Source organism: Coregonus clupeaformis, unplaced genomic scaffold (assembly GCF_020615455.1).
Source record: "Coregonus clupeaformis isolate EN_2021a unplaced genomic scaffold, ASM2061545v1 scaf0086, whole genome shotgun sequence".
Taxonomy (NCBI): domain Eukaryota; kingdom Metazoa; phylum Chordata; class Actinopteri; order Salmoniformes; family Salmonidae; genus Coregonus; species Coregonus clupeaformis.
Window position 1 is genome coordinate 814,004 of NW_025533541.1, and position 19,726 is coordinate 833,729.

The window sequence follows — 19,726 nt, forward strand, 5'->3', positions numbered from 1 at the left end:
TCTAATAAGGAATTAATTAAGAATATATACATATATGGACGAGCGATCTCAGAGCAGCATGGACTAAGATACAGTAGAATAGTATAGAAACAGTAGAATAGTATAGAAACAGTAGAATAGTATAGAAACAGTAGAACAGTATAGAAACAGTAGAATAGTATAGAAACAGTAGAATAGTATAGATACAGTAAAATAGTATAGAAACAGTAAACAGTAGAACAGTATAGAAACAGTAGAATAGTATAGAAACAGTAGAACAGTATAGAAACAGTAGAACAGTATAGAAACAGTAGAATAGTATAGAAACAGTAGAATAGTATAGAAACAGTAAACCGTAGAACAGTATAGAAACAGTAGAATAGTATAGAAACAGTAGAACAGTATAGAAACAGTAGAACAGTATAGAAACAGTAAACAGTAGAACAGTATAGAAACAGTAGAATAGTATAGAAACAGTAGAACAGTATAGAAACAGTAGAACAGTATAGAAACAGTAGAATAGTATAGAAACAGTAGAACAGTATAGAAACAGTAGAATAGTATAGATACAGTAGAATAGTATAGAAACAGTAGAACAGTATAGAAACAGTAGAACAGTATAGAAACAGTAGAATAGTATAGAAACAGTAGAATAGTATAGAAACAGTAGAATAGTATAGAAACAGTAGAATAGTATAGATACAGTAGAATAGTATAGATACAGTAGAATAGTATAGAATGTGCTGTGTACATAATAAGCGTTAGTTGTTTGTCACATGATCCCGCTTGACAATTTTCTTAGCTTCCCAAATGATAGAAAGGGGCACCTGAAAAGGAGAAATGTTTACAACCTGTGCAACTTATTGCGTGCATTTGTACTGTAGGGATGGCGTACAACAACGTCTTCCTTGAGTTGAAGAGCTAGTCTCTCCACTGTACTAGTACACGTCACACTCCCTGTCCCTTGCCACTCAACGATGCTCAACGAACCCAAAGGCTCTTTTCAGAGAAAGTTTGGTGTATCTAAATGGCTATAATAGCAACGACGGACGTCCGCTAGCTTATTTGTTTGTGTTGTGATTACACACACGTTTCCAGGTCAGCTGTTTACACAGATGACTTCAGCCATATGTACTCTGAGATTCGGCTGAAAGGATGTTAGCATTGACAGAAATGCTACAAAAAGGTTGCACATCATTGTTTTTTTGGGGCAGAAATGTGCACGTGAGCGGTAAATTGTGAATTCATTCAAAACTGTTGCACCTACAAATGTATTTAGTCCAAATGGATCTAAGTCTAATGGTCACCTTATTGACGCTCTAGCCTCGTTTTAATCCAACTTCTAGAATTTGAGCTAGGTTTGGGCCAAAACATTTCTGACAACCCTAATGCTAACGACCCCTAGGCGGGGAGTGTGTTGTGTACCTCCAATTAAGTTCATTTGTGAATTTTCATCGACATTGGTGTCATAGTGGCATAGATATGATCGTAGGGAGATTTGAATTTAACATTGAGCTTCAACCAATGCATACTATAGTCGCTAATGTAACGGTTGTCATGTCACTTTTGTGCATACATGAGTTAGGAGGACAATATTAGTTTTCTCATTTTGTAAGTACTGTGTTGACTTCAAAGAGGTGGAAATGTCATTATGAATGTTATGTATTGATGAATATTGCTATATCACTGTGGTACAGGCCATCTGGGCTTTGAAGATAGCAAGCTCACTGTGGTTGAAACATGATCATTCTGGCTCGGCTGATTACATGGTGATATTCGTAATTTCCAACCTCAGATGGACAATCAAGTTCTACACTATTCTATATTCTGTTATAATTTCATGACATCGCGCCAAATATATATGATCAATTAAAAAGGTTTTAAAGTCCACCAATGCAGGTTTCCCTTCGTTTGACTTTTACTTTCTGTCAAGTCTTATCATTGTGATTCTAGTGGAAGTCATCCAGAGATAGCCTGTTGATATGCTGTGTGTCTGTGTTCTCTCCCCAGCTCTCCTCTTGCTCTACGATGTCACTAACAAGGCCTCCTTTGACAACATCAAGGTAAGACAGTCCAGTGTCAAGTCCTGTCTGTGGGGCAGATCTTTAACACCGAATAAAGGCTCTCCTTTTCTTAATCTTTCCCACCTCTATATATCTGGCATTGTCTAACCTGCGTCATCCCTCCATTCTATTCACTTAGTTCATTTCTCTTTCATTGACATCTATGTCCATCCTCCTCCACCGTCTCCTTCCATTTCTCCCTTACTGTCTATCCTATTCAATCCCTTCCTCCTCCCTCCATTTCTGCCTCATCTAAGTGCCGCTCTCTCTTTCTCCCTCTCTCTTTCCACCTGTTTGATGTGAGGTGACGTGTGACGAGCTGTTACCCTAAGTTGTGTAGAAGAACATAATAGCTCGGTCTTGTTTTGAATTCCACCATTTTGAAATAGAGCCCATTGTGAGGTCAGATATGTTTCTGATGATGATTATGATGGTGATGGTGGTGATGATGATGAACGGAGTGTGTAGATGTAGATCACAGGTAGTTATTTTCCAAAATGGTGGAACAGATCAGTCGTGACACAAAATGGTGTCATTTCTCCGCAGTTACAGGCTGCTCTCTAACGAGACTGTGATTTTGAGGCCATTTCAGCCCTCATCTTTTCACCCCCTCAGTCTTCTCCACAGATATGTTAGTCTTTTGATGAACATTAAAGGACAAGAAGTCTTCGCAACAGGGGGTTTAAAGAGACGTGGGCTGTTAAATTGCTTCAAATGGCATGTAGTCATCAAAGAGAAGCTATGTTGCGTAGCCACAGAGCCATCTGTTCCCACTTCTGTAACTGCAGCTGGTTCTCATTAATACAGTAAAATACAGGAGATACGTGGGTCCCTAGAAAGCAGAGACAGTGTGGTTACTCTCACATACTTTGACTTAATCTGATCAACAGCACAGGTTACTTACTCTTACTACAGCTGGCATTGATAATGACAGTAATAATGGTTGGGTATTTATGCAGCGTTTTTTTCACCAGGTCTTGTAAAGGGGAGTACATCACATTCACCACAAAAGTGTAGCACTCATTTATTAAAGTGTAAACTTGTTCTGTAGAGGTCAGTATTACTATGAAATTCTGTACATTTGTATTTTTCTATAAAAATGTATGGGGTATACATTTCCTTTAGAATGTTTTGAGTTGAGTTATCTATTTTTCCTTTTCACTGTAAACTCCCTCCTCCTTCTCATTCATATTCCATACATCACTATCACATTTCTGTTTATTTCCTATCCGTCCGTGCTGCAGATTACAGTATGATAATCAACCATTCCCATTTGAGTTTGGTGGATCCCTACCTGCTTATCTCTCCCATGCATAATACTCCCATCTACATCCACAACATGGAGATTCACCCACATACTGGAGCATAGTGCATGGCAGCATTTGCATTTCAAGCAGGTGCTGTTTCATGCTTCAGAGGCAGGTGTCTTGAGAGAGAGTGGGGTGGGAGAGAGAGTGTGTGTCGGTGGCGGCTAGTAGTTTGGTGCGGGTCCACCTAGAGCAGGTTGAGAGAGCACACCTGTTCAGCGATGCTATACGCAGTGGCTCACACACACACAAACACGCGTGCACACACACGTCTAATGCACGCATGACTGTAAGTCGCTTTGGATAAAAGCGTCTGCTAAATGGCATATTATTATTATTATTATTTAAAGCAGGCATATATTTGTTAATCAATGGTAACCACGGTGATTGAAGTGCAGAGAATAAAGGCCCTGGTTGGCGGACTGTGTGGTGTGTGTGTATGTGTATAGCACTGTGTGTGTGTGTGTGTGTGTATAGCACTGTGTGTGTGTGTGTATAGCACTGTGTGTGTGTGTGTGTGTGTGTGTGTGCGTGTGTATAGCAGTGTGTGTGTGTGTGTGTGTGTGTACACTTGCACATGGCCAAGTGCGTGGGAGTAACCAGCAGAGAGTGCAGCGCATAGTGCCACGAGAGGTTGAAAGCATTTCTGAAAGCAGCACCGAATGCACTTAGTGAGGAACAAACCATGTTGTTTATTACACTACAATTCTATTGCTATCCCTAGGGCAACCAACGACCTGTTTTGAAGTCAACCTGGATTATTCAAATTAGTTTTCACTTTGGACTTTTTGCTTATCATGTGTAACTATTAGACTCTTAATGCATCTGGGTCATGGTACATTTACAAAGTCCCAGATAGATGTTTCCTTTTGGTCAGTTAACAGAAAGCCTTTCTCCATCCTACACAAGCATTCATATACATTCTGTAATAGTATGTGCTTTGTAGAGTATGTAATACACGTTTTCTTTGTGCTACCATGTTCACAACACTATAGCCTTGACGGGATGGTGGAGCTCAAGTGGTTGGTTCGACAGCATAAAAGATCTGCCTTCTTTCATCCATTCTGTTTTTCTTTACAAGCACTCCACTCTGCAAGACTCTCTCTCTCTCTCTCTCTCTCTCTCTCTCTCTCTCTCTCTCTCTCTCTCTCTCTCTCTCTCTCTCTCTCTCTCTCTCTCTCTCTCTCTCTCTCTCTCTCTGGTTGTAATTTGAAATACTTGCTAGAAGTTAATGGGTACATGTATGAGGAATGTATATGGTGGGGTCAATGGAGGTTGGATAAGCAGTATGGGCCTGGAAAGTTACTAAGTAAGAGAAAAGGCAATCACTTGGTTGCGGTCACTGATAAGGTTGGATAGCTATGGATTAGTGAGGAATGTGGGCCGAGGTCAGGTCAGATGAAGAGAGAAGGAACCGTTTTATTATACACATTCACTTAACTTCCTGCCTAGCAACAAAGAGATAGTGTTTAGAGGTGCAAGCAGGAGACTCCGCCTAAAGGAGGGTATAAATACTTTTGCTGGTGGAAACAGTGGTTTGAGCTTTTCCTAGTCGTCCGTGAGTTTTACTCTGTTTATTTAGAACCTAACATCTCTAACCTCTAACCTTGGGGAAAATAATACCTATGTTGAGAGTTCAGTCATCTGTAAAGATGTGGTGGGCCTTTAGAGCTCTGTTAATTTGAATGGAGATTTTTGAAGAGGGACCTTGGCAAGACTGTCGGGAGATTGGAGACTGCCACGAGCTTGATCTGATTCGCACCCACAGAATTTTGTGAATTTGTGTTAGTGTGTTTTTAACTGTACCACAATATTAGGTTCAATAGAGCTACAGTACATGTAAACAATATTTTACACTCAAAAGGAGCAGGGAAAGGAGCGAGACAGGGGTATAGGGACAGCAGTAGAGAGGGAGAGATAAGAATGACAGGAAGAAACATACAGACTATTCAAGACAGACTATTAGAGATTTAAATAGTTATTATTCAGATGTTAATGTGAGACCTGGGCCCAGTGCTGTGTCTGATCTGAGACAGGCGGAGACTGAGGGCAGTCGTGTGTGAAGCCTGATTTGAAAAAACCTCCCTGCTGAGCTTGTTATTGGCTGCTGGGTTATTTGTTGCCCCTGCTCCCTCTGTTGAGGTGATTGTACACACTCCAGCTTGCACACCAGCAGGCGGCAGGTAGCCTAGCGGTTAAGAGAGTTGTGTCAGTAACCAGAAGGTCGCTGGTTTGAATCCCTGAGCGGGAAAGGTGGAAAAATCTGCTGTTCTGCCCTTGAGCAAGGCAGTTAAACCCCAACAACAACTGCTCCCCGGGCGCCGATGACGTGGACTATTCCCTATTCCAATCAAGGGTTCGCTAGGTATTTCTGTCTAGCAACATTAGTAGGCAGAAATGGTCCAGCAGGATGGAAAGGTTCAAATTTGATCATAACTTACTGTACAGGTCAAAATGGTATTCATCTCATATAAGGGCATCATTTATTTTCATCTAATATTTTTCAATCTCCAGCTTGGCTGCCCTCTCCCTCAGTAAAAATAACAGATGTACCACAGATATACCAGTCTGATATCAACCGTCTCCCCTGTTGGACATGTTCAGAGCTGAGATTCAATCTTCTCCCCATGATATATATATATATATATCTACACTGAGTGCACAAAACATTAGGAACTCTTTCCATGACATAGACTGACCAGGTGAAAGCTATGATCCCTTATTGATGTCACTTGTTAAATCCACTTCAATCAGTGTAGATGAAGGGGAGGAGACAGGTTAAAGATGGATTTTCAAGCCTTGATACAATTGAGACATGGATTGTGTATGTGTGCCATTCAGAGGGTGAATGGCAAGACTAAGTGCCTTTGAACCGGGTATGGTAGTAGGTGCCAGGCGCACCGGTTTGAGTGTCACAAGAACTGTAACGCTGCTGGGTTTTTCACGCTCAACAGTTTCCCGTGTGTATTGAGAATGGTCCACCCCTCAAAGGACATCCAGCCAGCTTGACACAACTGTGGGAAGCAATAGAGTCAACATGGGCAAGTATCCCCGTGGAACGCTTTCGACACCTTGTAGAGTTCATGCCCTGACAAATTGATTCTGATCTGATGGCAAAAGGGGGTGCAACTCAAATCACATCTAATCACATTTTATTTGTCACATACACGTGTTTAGCAGATGTTATAGCGGGTTTAGCGAAATGCTTGTGCTTCTAGCTCCGACAGTGCAGTAATATCTAACAAGTAATATCTAACAATTTCACAACATATACCCAATACACACAAAACTAGTAAGGAATGGGATTTAAGAATACATATATGGACAAGCAATGACAGAGCGGCATGGACTAAGATACAGTAGAATATTATAGAATAGAATACAGTATATACATACGAGATGAGTAGTGCAAGATATGTAAACATTATTAAAGTGACTAGTGTTCCATTTCTTAAAGTGGCCAGTGATTTCAATAGGCAGCAGCAGCCTCTAATGTGCTAGTGATGGCTATTTAACAGTCTGATGGCCTTGAGATAGAAGCTGTTTTTCATTCTCTCGGTCCCAGCTTTGATGCACTTGTACTGACCTCGCCTTCTGGATGATAGCGGGGTGAACAGGCAGTGGCTCGGGTGGTTGATGTCCTTGATGATCTTTTTGGCCCTCCTGTGGCATCGGGTGCTGTATGTGTCTTGGAGGGTGGGTAGTTTGCCCCCGGTAATGCGTTCGGCAGACTGCACCACCCTCTGGAGAGCCCTGCGGTTGTGGGTGGTGCAGTTGCCATACCAGGCAGTGATACAGCCCGACAGGATGCTCTCAATTGTGCATCTGTAAAAGTTTGTGAGGGTTTTAGGTGCTAAGCCACATTTCTTCAGCCTCCTGAGGTTGAAGAGGCTCTGTTGCGCCTTCTTCACCACACTGTCTGCATGGGTGGACCATTTCAGTTTGTCGATGTGGATAGGGGGGTGCACCCTCTGCTGTTTCCTGAAGTCCACGATCATCTCCTTTGTTTTGTTGACGTTGAGTGAGAGGTTATTTTCCTGGCACCACACTCCCAGAGCCCTCACCTCGTCCCTGTAGGCTGTCTCGTCATTGTTGGTAATCAAGCCTACTACTGTTGTGTCGTCTGCAAACTTGATGATTGAGTTGGAGGTGTGCTTGGCCACGCAGTCATGGGAGTACAGGAGGGGGCTGAGCACGCACCCTTGTGGGGCCCCAGTGTTGAGGATCAGCGATGTGGAGATGTTGTTTCCTACCTTCACCACCTGGGGGCGGCCCGTCAGGAAGTCCAGGACCCAGTTGCACAGCGCGGGGTTCAGACCAAGGCCTCAAGCTTAATGATGAGCTTGGAGGGTACTATGGTGTTGAATGCTGAGCTATAGTCAATGAACAGCATTCTTACATAGGTATTCCTCTTGTCCAGATGGGATAGGGCAGTGTGCAGTGTGATGGTGATTGCATCGTCTGTGGATCTATTGGGGCGGTAAGCAAATTGAAGTGGGTCTAGGGTGACAGGTAAGGTAGAGGTGATATGATCCTTGACTAGTCTCTTAAAGCATTTCATGATGACAGAGGTGATTGCTACGGGGCGATAGTAATTTAGTTCAGTTACCTTTGCTTTCTTGGGTACAGGAACAATGGTATGAAAATGTATGCACTCACTAACTGTAAGTCGCTCTGGATAAGAGCGTCTGCTAAATGACTAAAAGGTAAATGTAAAATGTGGCCATCTTGAAGCATGTGGGAACAGCAGACTGGGAAAGGGAGAGATTGAATATGTCCATAAACACACCAGCCAGCTGGTCTGCGGATGCTCTGAGGACGTGGCTAGGGATGCCGTCTGGGCCGGCAGCCTTGAGGGGGTTAACATGCTTAAATGTCTTAATCACGTCGGCCATGGAGAAGGAGAGGCCACAGTCCTTGGTAGTGGGCCTCGTCAGTGGCACTGTGTTATCCTCAACGCTGGCAAAGAAGGTGTTTAGCTTGTCTGGAAGCGAGACGTCGGTGTCGGCGACGTGACTGGTTTTCCTTTTGTAGTCCGTGATTGTCTGTAGACCCTGCCACATACGTCTCGTGTCTGAGCCATTGAATTGCGACTCCACTTTGTATTCCTAATGTTTTGTACACTCAGTGTATGTCTAGCTCTTTCCTGCAGTCAAAAGACCTAGTGGCCTCATTGGTGGATTGTTATTCATATTTTTTATAATAAACATTATTTTTTTTAAACAGCTGAAAATCTGGTGTTTCTATGTCAAATGGTTTTGTTATATTTCAGTCTTCTGTGATGTATATACGGTGTAATATTGGGATACAAATTCAAAATTGAATACATTTCAACTCTATATCTGACATGGTACAGCTGTCTTCTTTTCTTTAAGCCCATAACCATGTGTGTGAGGTGTATACCTTTGTTTCAAAGTAGATATGTTTAAGACTACCAAGACTACACTGTGTGACCCTGATTTAGCCCACTGCAGTAAAAGGTTAATTGATATTAACACAGACATGAAAGCATCCACATCTACAGCCACTAACACGTTACATGCCCACCTGTTACATAGTCACCACTCTGCAATGTTGACAGTCTCTGTTGAAACCAATGTCAAACCAGTGACACGGAGAGGTTGTATAGATATCTCTATTGTCTAGCCTCATATCACCAGCCCTGCAGCTGCTGCTCACTGTTTATGTGATCTACACACACACACACACACAAACATCATCATCATTTACATAGGTCTTATTAAAATGGATGGCTGAGCCAGGAACTGAAAGCAAAGCAGCACATCGGTAGCTCACAACAAGCTGGGTATCACAGCGGCTTACCTGCTCTAAGTCAGCGTGAGTAATGGAGAGACCCAGGGGGGAAATGTTCAAAGTACCCAAAGTCATAAATAAGGTTTAGTGTGGTAGCCTATGTGTCATGACAGGTACTGCTTAGTGTGAGAGATGCTGCAAGGCTCTGTAAGAATATGTGTTACTTTGCGTAAGAATAATAAGAAAAAAACACCAGCAACTCAAAATACACAAATTACCCTAAGTAATAGGAAATGTTTTATGTGATAAGCTATATGCAGTCTCAGAATACATGTACCAGTGGAGGGTGCTGAGGGGAGGACGGCTTATAATAATGGCTGGAACGAAGTGAATGGAATGTCTGATGTATTTAATACCGTTTGACTTATTCCGCTCCAGCCATTACCACGAGCCCATCCTCCCCAAATATGGTGCCTCCAACCTCCTGTGGTGTACACTATCTACCAATACTGAACAGACACAGAGAACCGTTCAAGACATCATGTGAGTTATTCATGTGCAGTAGTTAAAGCAGAAGAGAAAGACAGAGCTGTGATTCTATGGTTGTTCTCTTTTAATTTCTTAATGAGTCAGAACATTGGTTATTGATACAGCTGACATATATTTAGACCATGGGAAATGATCGCATTGGTTATTGTGGTCCTCTATAGCTCAATTGGTAGAGCATGGTGCTTGTAACACCAGGGTAGTGGGTTCAATCCCCGGGACCACCCATACGTAAAAATGTATGCACACATAACTGTAAGTCGCTTTGGATAAAAGCGTCTGCTAAATGGCATATTATTATTATTATTGATACAGCTGACATATATTTAGACCATGGGAAAGGATCACATTGGTTATTGATACAGCTGACATATGTTTAGACTATGGGAAATGATCACATTGGTTATTGATACAGCTGAGATATATGTAGACCATGGGAAATGATCACATTGGTTATTGATACAGCTGACATATACAGTATTTGACCATGGGAAATGATCACATTGGTTATTGATACAGCTGACATATATTTAGACCATGGGAAATGATCACATTGGTTATTGATACAGCTGACATTTACAGTATTTGACCATGGGAAAGGATCACATTGGTTATTGATACAGCTGACATATGTTTAGACTATGGGGAATGATCACATTGTTTATTGATACAGCTGACATATATGTAGACCATGGGAAATGATCACATTGATTATTGATACAGCTGACATATACAGTATTTAGACCATGGTAAATGATCACATTGGTTATTGTTACAGCTGACATATACAGTATTTAGACCATGGGAAATGATCACATTGGTTATTGATACAGCTGACATATACAGTATTTGACCATGGGAAAGGATCACATTGGTTATTGATACAGCTGACATATGTTTAGACCATGGGAAGTGATCACATTGGTTACTGATACAGCTGTCATCTACACTGAACAAAAATATAACCACAATGTGTAAAGTGTTGGTCCCATGTTTCCTGAGCTGAAATAAAAAATCCCAGAAATGTTCCATATGCAAAAAAAGCTTATTTCTCTCACATTTTTGCACAAATGTGTTTGCATCCTTGTTAGTGAGTATTTCTCCTTTGACAAGATAATCCATCCACCTGACAGATGTGGCATATCAAGAATCTGGTTAAACATAATGATCATTACACAGGTGCACCTTGTGCTGGACACAATAAAAGGCCACTTTAAAATGTGCATTGTTATCACACAACACAATGCCACAGATATCTCAAGTTTTGAGGGAGCGTGCAATTGGCATGCAGACTGCAGGAATGTCCACCAGAGCTGTTGCCAGAGAATGTAATGTTCATTTCTCTACCGTAAACTGCCTCCATTGTTTGGCAGTACGTCCAACCGGTCTCACTACCGCAGACCACGTGTAACCACGCCAGCCCATGACCTCCACATCTGGCTTCTTCACCTGCGGGATCGTTTGAGGAGGGGTGGGGGTGGTGCTGAGGAGTATTTCTGTCTGTAATAAAACCCTTTTGTGGGGAAAAACTCATTCTGATTGGTTGGGCCTGGCTCCCCAGTGGGTGGGCCTGGGAGGCCCACCCATGGCTGCACCCCTGCCCAGTCATGTGAAATCCATAGATCAGGGCGTAATGAATTTATTTCAATTGACTGATTTCCTTATATGAGCTGTAACTCAGTAAAATCTTTGAAATTATTGCATGTTGCGTTTATATTTTTGTTCAGTATATTGATGAAATGATCACAGAATGACTGTGTTAAAATGAGACATTGTTTATCAAGTACTGCTGTTGAGTCTAGTGCTGCATATCTGTCTGTTGGAGGTTTATGCCGTCTGCTGGTGTGTGTGTGTGTGGGTGTGTGTGTGTGTGTGTGTGTGTTTGTTTGTGTGTGGGTGTGTGTGTTTGTGTGTGTGTGGTAGGCTCAGGGCAGCACATCTCTTCACAGGTTGTGATGTTGATTGACAGAGATGTGGAGATTCCACAGCCCTTTACAGATGACGGCGGCTAGGAATACTAAACCATTCAAGGCCACTACACAGCAACTCTTCACTTTCTCTCTTTCTCCACTCTCACTTTTTCTTTGTCATGAAGGTTACCTAACCTTCTTTCTATGTTGTCTCTTTGCCCCGCTCATATTCTCTCTCTCCTCTCCCTCTCTCTCTCTCTCCCTCTCTCTCTCTCCTCTCCCTCTCACTCTCTCCTTCTCTCCCTCTCTCTCTCCTCTCCCTCTCTCCTTCTCTCCCTCTCACTCTCTCCTTCTCTCCCTCTCACTCTTTCGCTCTCTCCTTCTCTCGCTCTCTCCTTCTCTCCCTCTCGCTCTCTCACTCTCTCCTCTCCCTCTCGCTCTCTCCTTCTCTCGCTCTCTCCTTCTCGCTCTCTCCTCTCGCTCTCTCCTTCTCTCGCTCTCTCCTTCTCTCGCTCTCTCCTTCTCTCGCTCTCTCCTTCTCTCGCTCTCTCCTTCTCTCGCTCTCTCCTTCTCTCCCTCTCTCCTTCTCTCCCTCTCTCCTTCTCTCCCTCTCTCCTTCTCTCCCTCTCCCTCTCTCCTTCTCTCCCTCTCGCTCTCTCCTTCTCTCGCTCTCTCCTTCTCTCCCTCTCGCTCTCTCCTTCTCTCCCTCTCGCTCTCTCCTTCTCTCTTTCCCCTCTCGCTCTCTCCTCTCCTTCTCTCCCTCTCACTCTCTCCTTCTCTCCTTCTCTCCCTCTCACTCTCTCCTTCTCTCCCTCCTTCTCTCCCTCTTGCTCTCTCCTTCTCTCCCTCTCTTGCTCTCGCTCTTTCCTTCTCTCCCTCTCGCTCTCTCCCTCTCGCTCTCTCCCTCTCGCTCTCTCCCTCTCTCCTTCTCTCCCTCTCCCTCTCTCCTTCTCTCCCTCTCTCTCTCTCCTTCTCTCTCTCTCCTTCTCTCCCTCTCGCTCTCTCCTTCCCCTCTTGCTCTCTCCTCTCCCTCTCGCTCTCTCCTTCTCTCCCTCTCTCCTTCCCCTCTCGCTCTCTCCTCTCCTTCTCTCACTCTCTCCCTCGCTCTCTCCTTCTCTCGCTCTCTCCTTCTCTCCCTCTCGCTCTCTCCTTCTCTCGCTCTCTCGCTCTCTCCTTCTCTCGCTCTCTCCTTCTCTCGCTCTCTCCCTCTCTCGCTCTCTCCCTCTCTCCCTCTCTCCTTCTCTCGCTCTCTCCTTCTCTCCCTCTCGCTCTCTCCCTCTCTCCTTCTCTCGCTCTCTCCTTCTCTCCCTCTCGCTCTCTCCTTCTCTCCCTCTCGCTCTCTCCTTCTCTCCCTCTCTCCTTCTCTCCCTCTCTCCCTCCTTCTCTCCCTCTTGCTCTCTCCTTCTCTACCTCTCGCTTTCTCCTTTTCTCCCTCTCGCTCTCTCCTTCTCTCGCCCTCTCTCCTTCTCTCCCCCTCTCCTTCTCTCCCTCTCTCCTTCTCTCCCTCTCTCTCTCTCCTTCTCTCCCTCTCGCTCTCTCCTTCCCTTTCCTCTCTACCTCCATCTTGTTTATTTCTCATTTTCTTAGATCTTCTCTCTTCTATCAAGACCACATCTAAAACCTAGGCTTTAGTTTTTCTCTTCGGCACAATGCTAACATCGTCGTCGCTTCTTCTTGGCAATTAGAGATATTCATTTTATTTTCCAGTCTTCTCCTGATCAGACCATATTAGGAAGGCAGCTTGAAGTGGCAAGAATATGTCACGTTAATATGGATAAGACGAGGGCTAGGAGATTAAGGAACAAGAGGTAACTGTGTTGGCTAAAGTAATTGGTTATTTCGGGATTTTGAATTGACACACACACATGCACGATACACACACGCATACACTCAAGCATGTGCACACACACGTGCGCACACACACACACACACACACACACACTACAGGCTGACTTGCAGCACCTTCAAACCCAACCCTAATCAGAGACAGAGTGTTATGACTTCTCCCTCTCTTCTCATCCTCCTCTGCCTCTAGTTTCAACACTCTATCTGAAAGATGAAACACCTCTTCCTATCTTTCTTCTCTCAGGGATGGAAGGAGTGGAGGGAGGCTGATTATCACTTCATTTTCAATGATTCTATTCTCTGTAAATGTTTGATCTAACTTTGACTCAGAATCCTGAAAAGTAATTGGAAGGTTAGAAGTCTTGGACGATCCCCTTGTGTTTTGCAGTTGGTTCCCAATCTTCTCGGTGTTGTTGCCAACTTAAAGCCATCTCAGTATTTTTGTGAGCCACCAAATAGATAAAAAAAGCATGTGTCTGGCCACAACCCAGTCCTAAGCCATGACACAGAAGGGACTGGTGTTAGAAACTCACCAATGAGCCCCGGCTCAACATTAGTTAACTCTGGTTTAGAGAACCATGGCTTGGTGGACTTTTGCATGAGACAAAACATGTCAGAAATGTGTGTCTCTGGACCTGGTGCCTTGATAAGAGGAAATCCCAACTTGTAAATGACAGTGACTTGCATGGAGCCGTCAGGCTTGGAGGATACTGCTGTGTGTGTGTGTGTGTGTGTGTGCCTCTGTGTGGGTGTTTGTGTATTTATTTCTTACCATATGTGCAGTCTTAGAGGAACTGTGTGGCATAATCCCTTTACTCACCTGCCTACAGCACACCTTCCAGCACCCGGTACTCTCTCTCTCTCTGTCTAAAGCATATTTGATGTACTAGTCTGCTTTTTCTGACACATCAGGATTTCTCTTCTTGGGGGAAGAAGCCTAGATTCAGTTTTATGTTTGCTTTTGGCAACAATGTCATTTTTTCTTGTCTCCGAATTGTACAGTACTCCCACAAAACAAAAACATCTGCATTTTAATTGTGTCTATGCTTATTCATAATTATCTTCCCCTATGCCCTGCCCTCCCCTGAACTTGGCTGCAATTCACAACAAAGTTATCCCTGATTGATGCATTGCATACCCATAGCTTTGAGCCGCTGGTGTTTTTGGAGGGTGGCAGTGGAAGTGGGTCTGGGCTGGCCTCCTGGTGCCTTCATCCATCACGCCAAAGCATCACCACCTCCATTCAGCTGATTGCAGCCGCAGCCGGGTCCACTGGGCTGGTGGAGAACAGGTCCTGACAGGAGAGAAAGAGGGAGAATGGTAGAGAGGGAGAGGGAAAGAGAGAAAGGGATGGAGGGAGAGAGAGAGGGGGAGGAGGAGATGGTTAGTTTGCCCCCACAGTACTCAACTTTACGTTTTGTGGCTGATTGTCAAGAACATGTGCCTATACTGTATTTTTCTTGTTGTCGCTGTAGAAACTTTCAAAGTTCTTGAATTTTTCCAGATTGACTGACCATCATGTCTTAAAGTAATGACGGACTGTCGTTTCTCTTTGCTTATCTGAGCTGTTCTTGCCATAATATGGACAAATATTCTGTATACCACCCCTACTTTGTCACAACACAACTGATTGGCTGAAACGCATTAAGAAGGAAAGAAATTCCACACCTGTTAATTGAAATGCATTCCAGGTGACTACCTCATGAAGCTGGTTGAGAGAATGCGAAGAGTGTGCAAAGTTGTCATCAAGGCAAAGGGTGGCTATTTGAAGAATCTCAAATAGTAAAAAGAAAGAAAAACGTTTGACTGGTACTGTGTACATATTACACACACACACACACACACACACACACACACACACACACAGTTGTTGCCCAGAACTATATAACTATATTTTACAGTGTCTGCAGTTGAATCACTCAAGAATGTATATTCAGGATCACATTGATTCCTGGTGCCTTGCAAATTTCACCATCATATTTACATTTACGTCATTTAGCAGACGCTCTTATCCAGAGTGAATGGAGCGTGCGGAGGAGCGGGGTGACATGAGAGAACTTGGGAAGGTTGAAGGTTGAACACCAGACGGGCTGTAGCGTTCTGGATAAGTTGTAGGGGTTTAATGGCACAGGCAGGGAGCCCAGCCAACAGCGAGTTGCAGTAATCCAGACGGGAGATGACAAGTGCCTGGATTAGGACCTGTGCCGCTTTCTGTGTAAGGTAGGGTCGTACTCTGCGAATGTTGTAGAGCATGAACCTGCAGGATCGGGTCACCACTTTGATGTTAGCGGAGAACGACAGGGTGTTGTCCAGGGTCACGCCAAGGTTCTTTGCACTCTGGGAGGAGGACACAATGGAGTCCTCCTCCCAGATGGCGAGATCATGGAGCGGGCAGTCCTTCCCCGGGAGGAAGAGCAGCTCCGTCTTGCCGAGGTTCAGCTTGAGGTGGTGATCCGACATCCACACTGATATGTCTGCCAGACATGCAGAGATGCGATTCGCCACCTGGTTATCAGAAGAGGGAAAGGAGAAAATGAATTGTGTGTTGTCTGCGTAGCAATGATAGGAGAGACCATGTGAGGATATGACAGAGCCAAGTGACTTGATGTATAGAGAGAATAGGAGAGGGCCTAGAACTGAGCCCTGGGGGACACCAGTGGTGAGAGCACGTGGTGCGGAGACAGATTCTCGCCACGCCACCTGGTAGGAGCGACCTGTCAGGTAGGACGCAATCCAAGAGTGAGCAGCGCCGGAGATGCCCAACTCGGAGAGGGTGGAAAGGAGGATCTGATGGTTCACAGTATCAAATGCAGCAGATAGGTCTAGAAGGATAAGAGCAGAGGAGAGAGAGTTAGCTTTAGCAGTGCGGAGAGCCTCCGTGACACAGAGAAGAGCAGTCTCAGTTGAATGACCAGTCTTGAAACCTGACTGGTTTGGATCAAGAAGGTCATTCTGAGAGAGATAGCAGGAGAGTTGGCTAGAGACGGCACGCTCAAGAGGTTTGGAGAGAAAAGAAAGAAGGGATACTGGTCTGTAGTTGTTGACATCGGAGGGATCGAGTGTAGTTTTTTTGAGGAGGGGTGCAACTCTCGCTCTCTTGATGACGGAAGGGACATGGCCAGCGGTCAAGGATGAGTTGATGAGCGAGGTGAGGTAAGGGAGAAGGTCTCCGGAAATGGTCTGGAGAAGAGAGGAGGGGATAGGGTCAAGCGGGCAGGTTGTTGGGCGGCCGGCCGTCACAAGTCGCAAGATTTCATCTGGAGAAAGAGGGAGAAAGAAGTCAAAGCATAGGGTAGGGCAGTGTGAGCAGGACCAGCAGTGTCATTTGACTTAATAAATTAGGATCGGATGTCGTCAACCTTCTTTTCAAAATGGTTGACGAAGTCATCCACAGAGAGGGAGGAGGGAGGGGGAGGAGGAGGAGGATTCAGCAGGGAGGAGAAGGTGGCAAAGAGCTTCCTAGGGTTAGAGGCAGAGGCTTGAAATTTAGAGTGGTAGAAAGTGGCTTTAGCAGCAGAAACAGAGTAAGTGAATGTAGAGAGGAGGGAGTGAAAAGATGACAGGTCCGCAGGGAGTCTAGTTTTCCTCCATTTCCGCTTGGCTGCCCGGAGCCCTGTTCTGTGAGTTCGCAATGAGTCATCAAGCCACGGAGCAGGAGGGGAGGACCGAGCTGGCCGGGAGGATAGGGGACATAGAGAGTCAAAAGATGCAGAAAGGGAGGAGGGTTGAGGAGGCAGAATCAGGAGATCGGAGGGAGAAGGATTTAACAGAGGGAAGAGATGATAGGATGGAAGAGGAGAGAGTAGCGGGAGAGAGAGAGCGAAGGTTGTGATGGCACATTACCATCTGAGTAGGGGCAGAGTGAGTAGTGTTGGAGGAGAGCGAGAGAGAAAAGGATACAAAGTAGTGGTCAGAGACTTGGAGGGGAGTTGCAGTGAGATTAGTAGAAGAACAGCATCTAGTAAAGATGAGGTCAAGTGTATTGCCTGCCTTGTGAGTAGGGGGGGACGGTGAGAGGGTGAGGTCAAAAGAGGAAAGGAGTGGAAAGAAGGAGGCAGAGAGAAATGAGTCAAAGGCAGATGTTATTTTTAATGCCCTGTTAAGGACATCAGTCCAACCAATAGCACTTGTTTTCAGTCAACAGACCATACCTCCAGTGATTGACCAATGAGGAGCTTAGTTTCCAGTTTATTTACTACCTATAACATATTCATGCAATATACATTACATAAAGCATGTTGGATATGTGATGGCTCACACTTTCCCCCTCCCTTTAAACTTCTGACATTATTCCAGTCACATTCCTCTCATTGAAATTCCGTTCACGTTGCAACTCTTGTGTTTTGTGTATTTTCCTCCCCAAAGACATGTTTAGGGAAACGTGCACTATTTATCATTACTGATTCGTTTTTTGACACAAACCAGCACAGCCAGTTAATTGGATCCTGACTTGGTTTGTTGGTTCAGTAACGTATACCTAATACGTTTGTGTGTGTTTTTGCGATAGCGGGCTAGTATGTGTGCAGAAATTCTGACAGACAGACACCAGATTGACTCTAGTTCTGTGAGAGTGAGCAGCACAAATTCTCCCCTGCTCTGCACCCTGCTCTCCCGTCAGCTGGAAAAGCTTTTGAATGACAATGAGAAGCGTCCCACTCTGCATCTGGCCTCGACTCTCAATTGGGTACAGACCCATTAGGTGTAGCACCATGTACTCTCTCTCCATCTCTCTCCTTCAATCTCTCTCTCTCTCCTTTTCTCCCTCTTTCCACATTTCTTTCAGATTTCAGATTCAGATAAGCTTTCTTAGCATGAATGACAAAGCCACTGTTGCTAAAGCGAAGTGAGATAATGACATCAACAATAACAGTAAAATAAATAAATATATATAAATATTAGGGCTGTCAAATGATTAAAAATTTTATCAAATTAATCAGAATTTTCAGTGGATTAATCATGATTAATCACTTGCAATTACACCTGAATCTAACCATTTTTTTCTGAAATGCTACAAAAGATAAATAACAGGACACAGATACATAATTTTTCATATTATGTCTGTTTATTAACACAGCCAAATAATGGTGTTTTAAATCAAGCTGAAACATACTACACACCATAATATTTGTCTTTGGCTGTGGCTCTTGACGGTGGCTTATAGAATGAGTCTTGAGACGCCACTTGCAAAACATCAAGAGAAACCTGAGTCTTCTACAATGCTAATGGGTCTACAATCCTTTGCAATCCATTTTGCTATTGTGTTGGTCAAATTATCTGAGGTTGATTTTGTTAATTGCCTGCAAACATTCAGCGTGGTCTAGCGCAAACCACTTGCTGAATCTGGCCGGCCCAGCAAACGCATGTTTAGGCGTTGACATGGTACTTCAAGCTTGAACAGCTCCGGTGAAATTGAAACTCCTTACAAATCTTGCAAATAACCTTGTACTTGTTAACTGTACCATCATCATTCTTTTTATATTTGAATCAGTCAATAGGCCCACTTTGCTCACCTTGCTCCATCGCCTCTAGCTCCCAACCACTTTCCTGACCTGAATAATTTGTCACACTGCGCATGCGTGAAATGCGTTAAAAAAATTGACGTAATTAACAGCAAACAACTAATTAACGTCGTTAACGCGCTATTTTTGACAGCCCTAATAAATATATATATATATACACTACATAACAAAAAGTATGTGGACACCTGCTTGTCGAACGTCGGCCTTGTTCGAAGTCGGCGTTCCAATTCATCCCAATGGTGTTCGATGGGGTTGAGGTCAGGGCTCAACCCTGGCCTGCACTACCCACCAGCCAGCTCTAGCTCTAGCCTGGACAATTTGTCGGCCAGTCTGCACAGCGTGCTATCAACCCAGAGCATATCGGATTTTCTGCTGGAATCACTGGACCCTAGCGCCGGATCATCGCAACTAGCTAGCTGCAACCAAATGGCTGTTGTCATTGGCTAATTACCATTGCCCCTTAGCAAGCACCAGTTAGCCTTGAGCTAGCCTCGAGCCAGGCCCATCTCCCGGCTATCTACCTCTCTGTCAACCAGACGGGACCTCCTAGTGTTGACACGGAGCCCCACTGATCTAACACGACTGGTCTGCCGATGAAATCGTCTGATGTGGTTTCAACAGGCTTCCCGTTACGACGTCGACCACGAAGATCCATCTGCTAGCTCTGGCCCGCTAGCACACGCAAGCCGTGGCCTCTTGCTCGCCAGTGCTGTAGCAGCTCCCGAACTACCTCCGAACTCTCCTATTGCTGTTCACCGGACCGGATAACTCAGCTATACAGCTGATGCCTGCTGGACTGTTCC

General features: G+C 44.4%; 1 protein-coding gene across 1 annotated transcript in view; it reads left to right on the forward strand.

Annotated features, from left to right (window-relative positions):
- LOC121551815 (ras-related protein Rab-26) overlaps positions 1-19,726 on the forward strand; it is a 151,283-nt gene that overhangs the window by 98,248 nt on the left and 33,309 nt on the right. The window contains exon 5 of the mRNA XM_041864546.2: positions 1,990-2,042. Within this exon, the coding sequence (XP_041720480.1) occupies positions 1,990-2,042 (53 nt within the window). The remainder of the gene's footprint in view (positions 1-1,989; positions 2,043-19,726) is intronic.